The 17,862-nt window shown below is 41.7% G+C and overlaps 1 protein-coding gene across 4 annotated transcripts in view; it reads right to left on the bottom strand.

Annotated features, from left to right (window-relative positions):
• Positions 1 to 2,290: 2,290 nt before the first annotated feature.
• The window catches only part of FAM107B (family with sequence similarity 107 member B), a 70,664-nt gene continuing 55,092 nt past the window's right edge, over positions 2,291 to 17,862 (bottom strand). For all 4 annotated transcript variants that reach the window (XM_038530059.1, XM_038530057.1, XM_038530056.1 and 1 more), the window contains exons 2-4: positions 13,673 to 13,856; positions 6,095 to 6,245; positions 2,291 to 5,083 (exon numbers count right to left, since the gene is read on the bottom strand). In XM_038530059.1, the coding sequence (XP_038385987.1) occupies positions 4,967 to 5,083; positions 6,095 to 6,245; positions 13,673 to 13,800 (396 nt within the window). In that variant the 5' untranslated portion in view covers positions 13,801 to 13,856 and the 3' untranslated portion in view covers positions 2,291 to 4,966. The remainder of the gene's footprint in view (positions 5,084 to 6,094; positions 6,246 to 13,672; positions 13,857 to 17,862) is intronic.

Here is a 17,862-nt window from a genome sequence, read left to right as displayed (position 1 = left end):
GGCCTGAGGAATTCCTTTTCTTTTAGGCTTGGTGTAAGATTCCTACAAGCCCAGGCAATAGAGTGAGTTATGACTAAATCCCTAGGAAGATAGGAAAGTAAATACAGCCATAAAAGTAGGAAAGCATTTCTAAAGTAACACATTTTTTAACATAAAGCTCAAAAGTTGACTTATAAAATAGATTTATGTAAGTTAGTTTTAATAATGTGTTAACCATTGTATTCAAGTATAATGGCTTTGTGTCGGCCTGACCTAGCCACAGGGTACCCAGAGTGAACATAATTTCTAGGTGTGTCCATAAGAGTGTTTCCAGAGGAGACTGGCATTTGGATCAGTGTGTTCAGTCAGTAAGCTGCTCTCCCCAGGATGGGAGGGGCCTCAACCAATCCGCGGATGGCCTGCCTGAACAGAAAAGGGAAAGGAAAGGAATTTCACTCCCTTTCTCGCTCTCTGCCTGACTTCTGAGCTGGAACTGGGGTCTTCTCCTGTCCTCAGACTGGGAGACACACCTTCAGACTCCAGCTTAATCACACCACTGGCTGGATCTCCCGGGTCTCCAGGATGCAGACAGCAGTTGGTGTGACCTCTCAGCCTCCATCATTGTGTAAGCCAATTCCTCATAAGCCTATCTAGCAAGCTACCTACCTATCAATCAATCAATCAACCCAATCTTTCACTAAACCTTTCTTATTTCTCCTTGGTTCTGTTTCTCTAGAGAACCCGACCTGATAGGACAAGTGTGGTTCATATATTGTTTGAGTTTTTGAAAGGTAAAAAATAACCAGGCATACTAAATCTGCAGCTTAAGAGGTTTGAGATGATTTAACTAGTTTAAATTCACAATAAATGCTTAAATGTCCAAGGAAAACATGTTTCCTTCTTTCCTTCCTTAATAATCCAGTCACAAAGCCACCAGGCAGGGCCAGAGTGGGGATGGCGCTGAGCAAAGGCAGGAGGCAGGTTACTTACTGCTCCTTTCTCTCAATGCTAGAGAAAGGAGCCACAATTATGGAAACTGGAAAGTGAGAAAGTACTACTAGGTTAGACTTGAGAGTATTAATATGAACTCATGATTTTCAACAACTAGAGATATAAACCTATCAATGCAAATGTGCAGAAAGATACTTACATTGACACATACAAACATATTCCCTAACCTTGAGGGGTCTGGGAGCCTCAACATCCCAGCAGCACACTCTTTCTTAGTAAATAACCAAGGGTCCTTATTACCAGACTCTAGCTGGCCATTACCACCTTGCTAGGACACCCAGGAACAAGTGGGAAGACATTCAAAACATCCCTAGTTCATCATCATCAGACTGCATCTTCTCAAGAGCAAACAGAAAGGAAGAAATTATAATTGTGAGGCTACCTCATGAAGATTTTATTTACCCTAAGACCTTGGAAAGAAAACACTTCGCTTCTCATTATACTAGTAAATGTAAGCCTGGCAGTTTTAGTCTAAGAGTTTTTCCCTGCACTTGGCATTTTAAATGTTATCAAAGACTTTAATTGCCCTCTCTTTTCAAATCTAGGAGTATTACTCTAAGTAACAAACAAGCACAGCGTGGCTCGGAGCCACAGCCTCAGAACTGCCCCCCTGGGGAAACTGGCTGCTTGCAGCCCAAGAATGCAACTCTAGCTCAGATCATCTTGGAGCCCATCTTGGGCACTGGCCTTTAGAACTCATGGCAAACCCTGAGAGGTAGGAAACCTGCGCTGCCCTGAGTAGATCTGATTATCAAAATGGAGTCCAAAAACACCAGGAGCTGGGTAATCAAATGGAGTAGTAATTAGGGGTTAGAAAATAAAGGCAGAGAGAGACCAGAACCTCTGAACTACTGTAACTAATAGTACAATGTAATCAATGTGTACAGTTTCCCAAAGTAACTTTTTGAGGCTAAGGTTCATTTCCCTTAATAAGTAGAATAATCTCATGGTCACAGTTCAGGTATGTCACACGTTCTAGGTCACAGCATTAAAAAATGGCCCCTACCAAAATATACCTCCCACTGTCCTCCCCAGCCCTGAAGATTCAGAATACTTTGAAGGAATGGCAGTGGCTAAAATACCACATTCTTTATACAAAAAGTAGATGATTTCTAAGCATGAATTTGACACAGTGAATTGTCAGCCTGAAACAAGGCAGAGGTAACTGATTTGGGGCGGGGAGGGGGTGGCGGTCACCAAAGGGAGACCCTAAAAGCACCTTCTCTGCTCCTTGAGCTGAACACAGCATCCCTACCTGTAGCGCCAGACATCCATCACCAACAGATCAGACAAACACAGCTTCATGGTCCAAGCATGTGGTGATTTTTATTAAGAATAACTTTGGTTCTAAGAATTCCACCCTCAAGTCTGTAATACTTTCCATTAAAAACAATTGTACAAGAGCAAATACAAAAAATATTAAATTATGAAAACAAATCCATTAAGGCTCCCGTTATATATATTATATACACTCAAACAAGTCAAGATTTTTCGGAGTAGAAGAATAAAGTCAACTGTTTGCTGTAGCTTAGAAAGCAACGCTACTTTACTACCAGGAGACTATAAAACAGTGAACTATTTTAAGAAAACCATAGAGTGGAAAAATGGAGCCATTCTTTGTCAAAAAGTGGCTCAAAGCACAAAACTGCTCAGATGTTCATGAGTCCTAGGAGTTTGGACTGTACAGTATCAATGTGTGGAGCGGAGACGGGCGCCCTGAAGCTCAGGCCTGTGAGCCGAGCGGAGCAGACAACTTCGCAGAGCTCCTCTACCTGTACATTCCACTGTCCGGTCCCGAGACATCACTTCACACTATTTACAAGTCTTTTGGCCAGACTTTGTACTACTCACTACATGTCACTGTGCAGTCTGGTGAGTGCGATTGGGAGGGAAATGCTTTTATAATTTTTCTTCCCGGTGAAGAACGAATTCTAGGTGAATCGTGGCAACAGAAGCAGTCCTGCTACCGGGGCCTGTCAGCACCCTTGAGAATGTTATCAAGCAGCAGAACTGCTTCAAGGGCACAGGACTTAAGATCCAACATCCAGTCGGGTGAAAGGCTATGACCAGTCCTGAATCCTCACCTCGCAAATCTCATCATGAGTCCAGATGCACAAAGAAAGCATTCCAGTCAATGTGCTATCAGAATGTATTTTCAAGATGATCATTTAACAGACTTTCTTCTTGCAAAAGCTAGAAGGATGGAAAAATAGTTACCGTTCCATCCTTCGAAAACAAACTATCATAGAGCAACATTTTATCTTAACCATCTCATATTCTCTTCAGAGATATTTACTGAGGAGAAGTCAGGTGTGACTGACCTGTCCTCTGACTAGCAGTATATTGTCATCGTGTTTACCTTTATCTAGTTCACATGAGGATTGAATATGAGCCTGTTGACTATGAAAACTAAAGCATTCTCATAGAAAGCTAATTTCTACAATGCTTATTAGGATTAAAAGCTCAGGATCCAGTTTCCTATGGAGCCTTTAAAGGAAGTTTAAGACGACTCTTCGATGTGAGAGTGACTGGCCGAATCACCTCAATGGAAACACACAGAATCCTCCTCAATTCCTCCGATCACCTCATGTAGAATATATCCCTGCCCAGACCAGCAGTAAAAAAAAAAAAAAAAATGCACTCTGCATCAGGACTTTGCTGCTGGACTGGGACTTCACTTTGGACCGCGAACTGGCTAGCGTGCAAACGCCAGGCAGCCTCTTCCCTTCACCTCAGCACTTCCTGAGATGCAGTACAGTAGTCGTCACCACCAACAGAGCGGTGAGCAATCTTCCTTCACAAGAAAAAAAAAAAAAAAAAAAAAAAGCAAAGCAGTATGTGATCCTGAATCTGGTTTCCAAAACTTGGGATTCTAATGAAAATCAAAATGTACAAATGCTACCACCGACCTTTCAGCTCGGCCTCCTGGAGACCAGCCTACGTTTGTTTCACATTAAAATACCCAAAGAAGTCCTCCTTGCCCAGCTTCTCATGGGAGCTTTCCCCACTCTGTTCTCAAAGATCTGGACCCTCTACTTTTGACACTGAAGCTGCGTTACATGGACTCATTTTTCTTCTCTGAAGGATCGGGAGATTGTTTCATGTATAAAAGGACTAGCTCAGCAAGAAATTGAAAAAGCAAACAAAATTCTTACCAGTTATCAAAACAATAAATGGATTTATATGATGTGCCTTCTCTGAACTGGAATAATCACTGTGGAGCATTCTAGTATCAGAGAACCAAAAGGAATTAAAATAAGATCAAGATTTATGTGGGGTTTTTTTTCCTATCTTTTACATATATTTGTTTCCGAATTTTTATGTATTTTTTTCCTCCAAATTTTTAAAACTTCTCACCCTCTTCCTGAATCTTAATGCCGACTAACGTTAACATCTGTGCTCAACATTAACATTGTCAGGTGTCGATCTAACACAGGTGAAAGCATAACCAAACAAGAAAATTCTAGATTCGCAAAAGGAAATTTACAAATACTGGATGTAACAGATCAAACACCTTCCTATGTGATTTAAATGATCAGATAACTAAAGGAAGAAACAAAACACATTTTCTTTAGATTTAAAAGAAAAAAGGCTCTGTGCCCCGTTAAACCTGGACTGGAAGAAAAACCAGGTAGTGCAACTCTCAAGAATTTATTCCAATGTCCTCTTTCTGTTCTGCTTTGTGGTGTTTGTGTTTTTGTTTTATGTCTTATGAACACAGGTTCATTTATCCCAACTTAAGTGCTGGTCAACGTCCTTCGTTTGGTGAATAGGAATTGCAACCATCACAGATCATTTATCCGCCTAGATTGTAGGAAAATCAAAGCCAAATCTTTTTTAAAGTAACAATTCTCTGCTGGCTGGGGTTCTCTCCAGGGGCTCTGGCCCTGAGATTAAGTGTCGAGGAGGCGCCTGCTCACGGCTTCCCCACGGAGTGAGTGGGTGTGGCGCATGTGTGGTCTCTTGTCGCCAGGGCCTAGGACTCCTGCACTTGTGCCACTTCTTGGCCTGTTCTTCTGAGATTTCCTTTAACCTTCACAAACTCGGGGGCATTTTCTTGTTCTTCTTGCAATTTCTGCTTCTCAAGTTCTTGCTAAATGAAATTCAGAAACAGGAAAATTATTCACATACTGAGAGGCTTTGCAAATATTCCTCCTCTTTCCAAAGTCCCTAACACCTTCTACTTCCCAGTGGGAGAAAGTTTCCCCTGGTCTTCACCTCACATGTATATAAAAGGGCATATGTGTACAGGCCCTGGAGTCATCCTGTGCAGGAACAGCAGCTCCCTGGCTGGTACTACCAGCAATGCCAGAGATGATGAGAACCCAACATCAAGGCTAACCAAACAAGATCCTGAGACCAGGGCACAGTTGACTCTGCATGTAATCTCAGTGAAGTTCAATTTCACTCGACTGCTTGTGCTCCCAATGCTCCGTTGTGAGTTCAGTGATATTTCCCAGTCTGGGCTTTGCCTCCTGAATCTAGGTCCTCAGCAGAATCTTTGTCTTTACTTTGAATGTATTTTAGCCCCTTTGCTAACACTGTGGCTCATATTTTCCTTTTGTGCAAAAAAACATTTACATCGCCTATGTCTGGCAAATTCGGCTTGTTCCAATATCCTTATTTCTCAGGACAAAAATAATAACATTTGAGATGAGTCAAACACAGACAAATACTGCATGATCTCTCTCATAGGTAGACTCTAAAGATAACCACTAAAACTGTAAAGGAGAGTAAAGTGGTGGCTTCCAGGGGCTGGGGAAATGGGAGAGAGATTGTTTAAGGGTATGTACTTACAACCAGTAGCTATATAAGTCCTGGAGACCTGATACACACAGTACAGTTTTGTTGGCTGCAATCAACAAAACTCTACTATGAACATTCAACTTGCTAAGTGACTGGATCTCAACTGTTGCCAGCACCACAAGAAAGGGTATCTATGTGATGTGATAGAGGGGCTAGCTAAGCTTCAGGGGCAGACATACCACAACATAAATGTGCCAATTCAACATGCTGCATGCCTTAAACTTATACAATACTTGATATATATGTCAAATATAACTCATTAAAGGAAAAAGACAATCTTCATCCCCAGTACTCTCACCTGTTCCAGCTTCTGCTGCCGTTTTAATAGTTCTATTTCCAAGTCAGATTTCTTCTTCTGTGCTTCTTCTTCTTTCTGTTTTATTACTTGATCTCGTTTTCTCTTTTCCATCACCTTCTGCAGTTCCGGCTTGTTCTGAGGGGCAAGACCCCTGCAAAAAATAACAAAAAGATAACAACAAAACCTAAAAAAAAGGGGGGGTTTAATCTAATGGACACATCCTTCATAAACAGAAACTTAATTTAAGGTGTCAGCCACGGAATATGAGCCTACCAAGTTAACATTACTATGATGCCTGCTACCAGTTAGTCAATACTGGAGGTATGAGAAATTCAAACACGAAAAAAAGGGCAAGAACAACTTCCAGGAGTTAGCAAAATCCACTCACTCAATAAAAATGTATTAAGCACCCACTATGTGCCAGATACTAGCCTATGCAAAGGTTTAGAGTGGGGAAGGTTGGAATAGCATGCTCATTCAATCACTCATTCAATCACGATCACTCATGATGATGAAGACAATGGAGATAGCGGAGATGGAGAAGATAAAGATGGTGGAGATGGCAGAGAAGACAGAGATGAGGGATGCCAGGGTAGCTTAGCAGTTGAGCGTCTGCCTTTGGCTCAGGGTGTGATCCCAGAGTTCCGGGATCGAGTCCCACATAGGGCTGCCTGCGTGGAGCCTGCTTCTCCCTCTGCCAGGGTCTCGTCTATCTCTCATGAATAAATAAATAAAATCTTAAAAAAAAAAAAAAAAAGACAGAGATGAAGACAATGGAGATAGTGAAGAAGATAATGATAGAGATGGAGATGGTGATGATAGAGATGCCCAGAATATGAGGTGCCTCCACTTGAAGTTTTAGGGAAAGCTTCCCAAGATGGAGCCCCTGATCCCATGTACTAAAAGCAGCCTAAAGATAGGCCAGCAGAGAAATTTAAACAGCAAAATGGCACTGGACCCTTCCAAAATTCTCAACTTTGTCAGAGGGTTCTTGAATATCTCCAGAGATGTCTAAAATGTCATCAATCCTGGGGATGTGTGGCAGCAGGGAACTCTGATCCCATCACCCCCAGGGCTCCTCACTATGGAACCACTTCAGATGTGTCGTTTTCTACTGATGGATGGAAACCAGGTTACAGGAAGTTCTACATTTCTAAGAGATAAATTAGGCTGCCATCTCTTTAGATGGGAGAAACAAAACCAAAACTTAGACCATTCTCTACTACCCCTCCACCCAAAATGTCTGAGGTAAGTCAAGGGCATTTCCTTAGATGGAATGTCTATGTTTAACCATTAGCAAGGACACTCCTTGTCTCAGTTTTCTACCATTTCCTTAAGACTTCTGTAGGACAGGCTTTCAAGGTGCTCGCTCAGCCAGCCTCTCTTGTCTTCCCTTTCTCTGTAGCAAGTCTCCACTAGCTTGTAAGTCATCTCAACTTGATATTAACATTTAGTAAGAACATTTAAAATGAAAATGAAACCACAAAACAGGAAGAACACTGTCAATTTCAGGCAGCACATGGTGTAAGTGATGGTGCGGGTGTTTACTCTCATGCTTCCACACACGTGCACACTTGACCTGACAGTGACTCAGGCTTTTCTGGGCAGCAACAAAAGGCCCTGCTGAATCCACCCAGAACTGAGATGAACCCGAGCACCTTCCCATGCACCTCCTGGTCCTGTTGATGGTGATTGCTAGTCTGTTAAATCAGGAATGTATACCTGGGTGGTTGTTCTCTACACTATGTCAATCAACCAATGGGTCTCAGCATCTAGGAGTCATCTAAGAAACTGTTAAATAATTACTAAAGTGTGTGCTCTGGTTGTAGAAACTTAACAACACACTCATCTCAGAGTCTTTCAAGTACACACTACCACATTTACAAATGAATTCTTAATTTCACACTGCTTCATTTATTTAACTACAGTTTTTAAAAATTCTGGCATCTCTCCTATCTACATTTTTTTCAAATCAGAAAATTTTCAAAATTGTTGTTTACAGAGTAAAGATCAGTATATTCCATCGATAAAAGATAGTCAAAATAACATATGGCTCCACTTTGCCAATTTTCACTAGAACTTTTGATAAAAAAGAAAAGTATTAAAATTCAGCCAAAAAAAGAAGCAGCAAAAGACATGTGTAACTTTTATAATTTATAGTTTGTTTTGCAGTTATTAAGATCTTATAATATCTACAGAAGTATGGACAGATGATTCTGGAAATTAAATATGTGCAAAAAAATATTATGTGCTTATGGTACTTTGCTCACAGCAAATGTAGGAAAACTTGTTTGTAGATAATCTGAGTAAAGACCCACTCAGTTTCAGGACTATTAAAAAGCCTCAGTGTGATACCACAGACAGAATTAAGGGATTTAAATTTTAGGATTAAGAATTTAGCTATCTGCGTAATTTAAATTTCAAACATTTTCCTTTCCCTTTATTTTACTGACAAAATTAACCTCAATGGTTATTAAATTCTTCTGGATTATGCAAAGGCTGTTGAACAAACTTTGATGTATGAACACTAAGCTGACATTCTGTTGCAGCCTATGAATGGGTTTAACTAATATCCAGTATTCATTTTCTAGTCAAAGATTTTACACAATGGTGGCAGTAAGACAAAATATTTAGTCACAGAAGGCTCAGGAAAATGGTGCTTATCTGATAAATGTTCTGCACTTACAGCAGTCAAAAGTCATACAAATTTAGTTAATATTTTATCACAGCAGATCACTTCACTTTCTGGGCTGAATGGAAAAAGTCAAGCTTTGCCCATATGATTATGAGTTGAAAACTGGATCAGATTGCAGAAAGCGTGCCCAAAGACGGAAATGAGCCTCTCCAAATCTCATAAAGACTACAATGTCATTCTGTGCTTGGTTAACAGTTGATTTGCTTTAATCAATTCTGACATATATAATTAATAAGTACTTTCAATTCCTTTATGACTGACAGGTGCTCAAGTCCTGGTGGCTTTGAACCAATCAACACCAGCAGTTATTTCTGAGTCTTTCAGTGGCCATGACATGACAGAAGGCCAAGACAATTTTTAAATTAATATGTGCTCTAGGGGTATCTGCGTGGTGCAGTTGGTCAAGCATCTGACTCTTAGTTTCAGCTCAAATTGTGGTCTCAGGGTCATGAGATCGAAACCTGTGTCAGGATCCCCACTCAGCACAGAATCTGAAGTTTCTTTCTCCCTCTCCCTCTGCCCCCCCCCCGCCCCCAATAATTCCCTCAATAATTTCCCTCCTCCCCAAAATAAATAAATTAGAAAAATTAGTATGTGCTTTTTACAAAAAAATTGGTTAGGAAACATAAATATATGTGAAATAAGGAGTAAAAGCACACCCAAACTATTCCTGTTAAACCAATCTTGGGAGTACCACTTACATTGTATTCTTCTATGTGGACAGAACTGTATAAGGTACACCGTGGTGGCCCTTGTCCCACAATGCTTCCTGTTCCTACACCCAGAGATAACTAAGAGTTTGGTCTGTGCTCTTCCATACTTTCTATAGCCTTACAGAGCTCTTCCTCATTCTTCCCAACATCTGCCCAAGATACCACAGTACAGAAATGCCATAATTTTCCACTCCCTTGACAGACATTTAGGCTGTTTTCAATTGTCCCCTATTAAAGGCAATGAGGCAATGACCTTCCTTGCATGTGTATACTTACGCTCCTATGTAAGTATTTCTGTTGGCTAGATTCACAGAAGTAGAACTGCTGAATACATCCAGGGGTGGAATGAAGGGGTCTACACTCACTCTACCTCCATCCCAGATGCAGAAAGCCTATGGAGCCAGAGGCAAGGGCGGGTGCAAACCCTAACAGAACAAACCCCCTACCCACCCAGCCAAACATCTCCTGGCCTAATCTTGTTCTTAGGGTGAAGGGGGAGGGCTGCCTTTGGATTTCAAGCCCTTGACCTTTAATCTTGGAATCTCCTGGTATGGCTTGTCTTTTTTTTTTTTTTTTTTTTTAATATTTCATTTATTTATTCATGAGAGACACGGAGAGGGAGAGAGAAAGGCAGAGGCACAGGCAGAGGAAAAACTGATTGAAGGATTTCTTTCTTTTTTGTTTTTTAAAGATTTATTTATTCATGAGAGACAGAGAGAGAGAGAGAGAGGCAGAGACACAGGCAGAGGGAGAAGCAGGCTCCATGCAGAGGGCCCGATGTGGGACTCTATCCAGGTCTCCAGGATCAGGCCCTGAGCTGAAGGCGGCACTAAACCGCTGAGCCACTGGGGCTGCCCTGGCCTGTCTTATCTACATTTTTGGCTTGAGCCATGTCTACCTACATGGCTTATAAAAGCAAACATTTGTAATTCAACTTCCTGTTATTTTTTTCCATGTGGTACAGCAACAAGTATTTATTGAAGAACTCTATGACTAGCAAAGCATGTAAAATGATCAACTAAAAGCATAGAGAACTGGAAACCACTGACTGGAAGGTAAAGTCAAATAATTTAGGGATTTTAGGGATATGTTTAAGTGACTGGATATTCTATATTTGTGGCCAAAAGTACACTTAGTAGAGAAAACAGAACCTCTCTAGGTTATATGAGAAATATCTCTATTTAAGAGACCTCTTGAACACCCATCTGTCAACTACGAAAAATAATGCCTCTTGAAATGATGCCATTGTAACACATACAGAACCTGAGAACCTGACCAAGGGTCCTCAGAATCAGACAAAATGGCAGACTGTCACCAGTTTAAAATTTAAAGATTTTTAATCTGAAACTCAGCTAGGTCTGAGGATGCGAAGTAGAGGAGCAGAATTAGATCCTTGAAAGGGTATAGGTTTCAGAGCTAAAATACTTAGAAGTAAAAGTAGTGATGCTGCTTTTATCTTGATTTCTAAAATGTAACCTGAAAAACTCTGAACCACCTGCTCCAGGGCTGTGAGCCATATTTGTGCATATGCAAAGGTGCAGGGCTTCACAGAACACCTGTTGCATGCTGATCTCACTGCTGTCTCCACTCTTTTCTCTTTTTTTCCCAATAATATTACTTGCCTTATCTATATGAACTGCCTTTAATTCCATGTTTATTCTGAGTTTTCTCTTATTTACAGATCAAATAAGGGTGACCCCACGATAATACACGCTGGGTTACTGGAAAGATCACTGGGTAAGATAAAATACGGGAAGGCCCTTGACTAATTGTAGGAAAGTAAGCAGACTTTTGTTACGATCTGAACCGGTAATCAAGTATAATTATCCTGTATAACCAAACACACATATTATCCATGTGAAACTTCCTGTCATTTGGCACAAAAATTTAGGAAAAAAAAAAAAAAAAACCAAAGTCCCTAGCAAGTACATGATGGAAGGTGAATAAAGAGAAGAAACCGCTGGAGAGGTTTCTCACAAACCAGTTGTAATTTCTAATGAGAGGACCCCCACCAAACTACGATTTTTATCTTGAAAAACCTGGAAACATAGGATGAGATACATTCATTTTATTTGGAAACCTGCCTTACTGCCTTCCCCCTCCACCCCTCTTGATGTACTTCAAAAGCCATACCAGCACCCCTCAGAGGAAAAGAGGGTGAAGCAATGGGGATTTCCTGAAGATGCTCCCTGAGAACAGACCATGGATGGCAGAGTCATCTGTTTGTTATATTTATTATACACCAGTCATCTTAGTAGGACTTTGGACCTGTTATTCTTTAAGTTTTAGAAGAAGGATCTTTTTTATTCCCCACTTTATAAATGAAGCCACATCTCAGGAAGGCGGATCTTGTCCAAGGTCATAAAGGTAGCTCAAGTCAAATGGCAAACCAGGATCTGGAGGATTTCCCTCTAACCTCAAAGCGACATCCTCTCTACACTGTGGTACTCAAGGGAACAGACTGATCTCCCAGATTACTTGAGCTGGGCCTGGCTAGAGTCACCGTGTGAACAAGGACAAGGGACCTCAGGCCAGAGAACATCAGGCAGAAGGGAGGTCCATTTTCACAAAAGTGTGTATTCTAGAAAATCTAGCAACAGATTCTCTACTTTCTAGAGATATATAACCCAGGGTGCTAAATACATTTCTGTGGAATAATTTGTAGCCTCTAATTCAGAGAACAGTTGTTCTGCCAATGTTGGTTTTACCTTTGCCTCTATTCTGACTTGGAGCCTTTATTCATAAATAGAACAGAAAAACAAACCAACCGTTGTTTGAGAGAAAATGTCCCTCAGAGATCAATGGAGTCCCCTATTCCCTTTTTACAGATAAAGGAACTGAGGTCCAAGAAGGAAAGTAGTTAGTGCTGACTGCTCTTCTTTTGGAGCATATCAAACTTGTGATCTTCGTATCAAAATGCAGGCATCATTTCCCAGACAAGACTGCCTCCAAATTCTGTGGCCTACTTAGGAATGTACATATTCTTGTTTTGCTTTGAGCATGATGATACCAAATCTGTATTTTTTTTTCCTTCTATGTGACAAAGACAGTTAGAAGCTAAGCACTTATTCAGAATGGATCAAACTTGCATTCAATTTCATCAGCATGAATCCATTGGCATACTAGTACATGCTGGTAACAAAAAGAAGGTAGTAAGTCACATTCCCAGGCTGGAGGAAGGGCGATTGACAATGAATGCCTCAGCAGGAGTTACAAATTCTGGCAGGGGTACATGAGGGAAGGAGGACTGCCCCTTCACAACCTCTTTATATTTTTTTGTTTTTAAATTAGGCCTTCTGTCTAAAACATGACCCTCTGCTTACCTTGGTCTACATATCCTTCAGTTCAATGGTTAGCTAACTAGGGCTTGCTTGGCAAAGAGTGAGGGGATGACTGACCTGTGGTCCCACAATTCAGATCGACAATTTCATTGTGAAGGTCTGAGAATAGCTCTACAGGAAGCTTAATAGGTTTTGGACAATGTAAGTAATTTTGTGTCCTAATACATAAAAAGTACCTTTGTATCTTCAGCTCGCCTAGTCAATTGGCCCTGCCCAAAATCACTTAAAAAGCAGACTACGTCAACCCAACATCCAAACATTTTTGTCATTTTTATGACACATGTAGAGCTGACAAATGGTCTACAAAGAAGATAAAAGGCAAATGTTTTCTTCCCTTTAAAAAAATTAACAATAAAAATGATCATAGTAATAATTTTAATGTTACTTAAAAAAAAAGAAAGGGTTCTTGTCTATTATTAAGTTGATGTAGTTCTAGAGACTTCTTGCCACTCACAAAGGCTAAAGCAGGCAGTATTACATGTGATTCCTACATTTCCCCAAACGTAAGGAGCAAATTCAGAGTTTTTACGAATCCAAGAAATAATGTATTTCTCTTCAACTTAGGATATTATCTTTTATCCTTAATCAATCCCCTTCCATCCAAATTCTACAATATATGTCCATCTGAGAAGGCGACAGAGTCCTGTAGATCATGGAGTAAGAGTGGTAGTGGCAGCTACGCAGATGACCTTATTACATGGAGGGATGCCCTGGGTCAGACTAGAAGGAATAAGACAGCCTTAAATATAGTCAAGAAAAGAATTAAAAAAAAAATCTCTGAAGTCAAAGTCCCCAAAGTCAAACTTTGCTTGAGAAACCACTATAATACCTTTTTTGATTCATGAGAAGTTCTCTGTGAAGATCCTGATGGTTGCGGGACGTTTTGACAGGATTGACTAGTTTCTGAGGCCTAATTAGCTCAGGATTGTCATCTTCTATGTAGTCTGGCTCGGCCATGATGTTTCTTGGGATGAGATATGTATCCTTAAGGTCGGTATCCTCAGATGGGCCGTCTGAAATACAAAGGGGAGATAATCTATAAGCTCTTCTGCTGAAACATCCTGTGTAACACACTTGCCCTCAAAACAAATCTGGCCAACATGTTATCCTTGTGGGCCCACTTGGCGCTTCATGGAAAAATATGTGAAGTTTTGTGAAAGCCATGGGAAGAAGAATGGCTTTGTTGTTTTGGGTTGCCCGTGATTAAAGCAGAGGGGTCCCATAATCTGACTCTGGTCACAACTACTCACACCTTGAGGAATTTCAGGTCACATAGGATGCTTCCCACCAACACGTCTCAAGTCCAACTTAACCCCATAACAAGCAACACCCTGGCCACCTGACTGAAGTGCTTCATTGCTTTCCACCGCCCCAAATGATTATGCACTGACAATGTACAGACACCTGATATCCATCAACATCAGGAGGTTTCTGGAACACAGAGCCCTCTGTTCCTTATGCTGCCACCGGCCGGGGTCTCCTCTCCCCTCTCATGAGCACCCTGTTCACATCTTCTCAGGTCCCTCCTCAAATGTCACCTCCTCAAAGAGGTCTGACCTCTTACCACCACACTTAAACCTGCAATCCCAACCCCCGCTCTTCCCTGCTTTGCCAATACTACAGATTTTGCTTGTTACTAGCTCTCAAAGCAAATGCTTCTGGGGGCAGTGGTTTGGTCTTACCCCCTGCCACACACACACACACACACACACACACACACACACACACGCCCTAGAAAAGTTCCAGGAAGGAAGGAAGTTCCAGAGAGGAAGAAGGGAGGATGCCTTGTATTGAAAGCCTATCCACACAAGTTTTTTAGTAAGGAGGACAAGCAGTCACTGGAGTACAGAAGAAGAAAAATTGATGTAATGCCTAGGCAGAGACACACAGCCTTTCCGGTTTCAGATTCCAGACCAGTACGGTGAAATGAACAGATGATAATCCCTAGGGTCCCTTCCTCCATGTTCAATTTGAGCTGCTCATCCTAGGATTCAAGTGTACATGACCTCCCCAATAAGAGATGCTCCTGAACAGCAGGACACATACCCCTGTAGCTATCCGGGGGCAGTGTGCAGCACAAGGTGAGTGCTCCATGAACATATGTGATCCTTAATGAGACATAAGAACACACTCAGTGAGGGCAAGAGCTGGGAGCAAGAAGGCTAATGGGCATCCTGCTGGAAGTAGCCCACAGGTCCATCAGGCAGGCATCCCATTGCTGTAGACTCCTAGGTTCTTCTCTTGATGATGACCTCAATCCTGTTCCCTTGCCCTCAAAACAAATCTGGCCAATATTTCAAGATAACTAATGTGGCATTTTCTGCTTCCCTGTTCCTGCATGATGATTTTATTTCCCAAACCAAAAAGGAGATGCAGAGCCAGACTAAGGCAGAGTATTTGACATTGGGCCTTTCCTTGGAAGTCCAGAGAACATGCTTACTAATCCTTTGGTCAGCTTTATGACCTTAAATGAAACAGTGATCACAGAACAGGGGAAGTTTGGGAGGAAGATGTGCATGTGAATGGGCTCACACCCAATACTGCCACCTTGCCCCACCTCCCCTGGGACAGCAAGATAATCATCACCTACGTGCCTTCCCAGTCCAGCAGTGGTGGTGATGTACTTTCGTCATGAAATGCACCGACACAGGGTAACCACATGTTTCTGTCTATTCTCCCCAAGAACTAGAACCACTTCTTTTGTAGTTTTAAATCCCCGAGTTCAGCAATGTGCCTGGTACATGGTAGAAGGTGAATAAATGCTGAACCAAATAAAATCTGGTCTAAACTGAAAAAGTAGAGAGGTCCTCCAGAAATAAGCTCCTTAACGGAAGACAAGCTCCATCTTTATTTCTGCCCATGACATCAACCCACCGAGCAAACATCTAAGTAACTGTGTGCTTATTTATATGCTCACAGACTAAAGGAGGAGAAAACACATGGTATGTTTCCATGGACTCTGGACAAGGGGTGGGGGGTAGACAGTGGAAAGAATAAAGAGGTGTTTTCAACTAAAAATTTTAAAACAAAAACAAAAAATGGGTTCAGTGGTACTCAGCTACAAACAGGAGTTTTGCTTTCAAAGTCATTAAAGATGTCTTCCTGAACTATCCCAAAACACCATTGTACTCTTCCACATCCAAAGGGAAATGCGTTCCAAGTGGCAGCCAACAACTACTCAGAGCCAGTACCTAACCTAGCAACACATACAACATGCCACATCTGATCCTAGCAACAACCCAACGAGGAAAAGAATTAGAATCTTTGCTTTGCAGACCATAAAATGTAGAAACAAACATTAAATAACTTGTTTATACTAATAATTACTAGTAAGGTAAAGAACTAAAATGAATGCCCGCTGGTCTCAAAACTCATGCTCTATCATATTTGCTATTTTTATAACGAATCTTTTGAAGATTATGTGAAAATAAAGAGGTTAAAAATCCAAAGAATAAATAAATCAACTAAAATAGCAACATTGCAGATGTGTTATTCATTTATATATTTTAGGTTCAACAGCATAATTGAGGCTCAAAATTACTAAACATTGAGACATATATAACAAATTACACCAAGTGTTCCTTGAACACTATTTGCATTGATCTTTTATTTTATTTATTTTTTAAAAGATTTTTATTTATTTATTCATGAAAGAGAGAGAGACAGACAGACAGACAGACAGGCAGAGGGAGAAGCAGGCTCCATGCAGGGAGCCTGACGTGGGACTCAATCTTGGGTCTCCAGGATCATGCCCTGGGCTAAAGGCAGCACTAAACCGCTGAGCCACCCGGGCTGCCCATGCATTGATCTTTTAAATAAGAACGCCTGGGATCCCTGGGTGGCGCAGCAGTTTGGCGCCTGCCTTTGGCCCAGGGTGCGATCCTGGAGACCCGGGATTGAATCCCACGTCAGGCTCCCGGTGCATGGAGTCTGCTTCTCCCTCTGCCTATGTCTCTGCCTCTCTCTCTCTCTCTCTCTCTCTCTCTGTGTGACTATCATAAATAAATAAAAATTAAAAAAAAATAAATCTTTAAAAAAAAAATAATGAGAACGCCTACCACCTTCAATGATTGGAGAAACACAAACCTTGCAAATGGCGAATTAGTGAACCAATCACAGCCGGCCTGCCTTTAATGCACTGCCCCACACAAAATTGTGCTCCTTGGATGAAATGTGAAATGCACCATACACACCTCTGTGCAGTCCCAGTTGTCTTTAAAAACCAACAGTAGTTTCATTCTCATTAATCAGTAGATAAGAAGGCCTAAAGGATTCCATAAAAGAATCTGTTTCTCTGCTCTAAACCATGGGTAACCTCCATGACACCAAATCAAAACAGATTACAGCCTCCTAAGGTATTACATACAGGAGGGTGAGCCCTGTGGACTTGTGGAAAAACAGCACTCCACAGAGAGGGAAGAGCTCATGCCCAGGCCATGAGGTAGGAGTGTGCCTGGTGAGTACAAGAAGAAGCAAAGAAGCCAGTGAGGCTGGAGGCAAGGGAATGTCGGTGAGGATACAGAGGTAACAGCTGAGGGAGGGAATGGGGGTGGAAGGGCCAGATGTTGTGGGAGCATGAGGGCCACCGTGAGGACTGCTGGCCTTTACTCAGGAGATAGTGGAAAAGCCATTCAGGGTTTGAAGCAGAAAAGTGACAAGATCTGACTCCTATTTTTAAAAGACTACTCTAGTTACAGAATTTAGAATAGCAGCAGCAGGCAGGGAAAGAACTAGGCAGGAAGCTATCTCCATGATGAGGGTGACAGATGGTTTAGACCAGGGTGCTTGCAGCACAGGTGGGAGGACAGACGGTCAGGATAGACTCTGATAAGAAAGCCTCCGGGACTTCCTGGAGGACTGGATATGAAGTGTGAAAGGCACAGGAGAATCAAGGGTGACTCCGAGGTTCCTGGCCTGAGCAACAAGGAGGTCAGTCCGTGCTCTCAGGCAGGGAGGCCATGAGGGGAGCTGGACAGGAGATGAGCCCAGGAATCCCGTTTGGGAGACACAGAATTTGAG

This window comes from Canis lupus, chromosome 2 (genome assembly GCF_011100685.1).
Source record: "Canis lupus familiaris isolate Mischka breed German Shepherd chromosome 2, alternate assembly UU_Cfam_GSD_1.0, whole genome shotgun sequence".
NCBI lineage: Eukaryota > Metazoa > Chordata > Mammalia > Carnivora > Canidae > Canis > Canis lupus.
The sequence above is the reverse complement of the archived record's forward strand: the minus strand, read 5'-3'. Positions and strand labels throughout refer to the sequence as shown.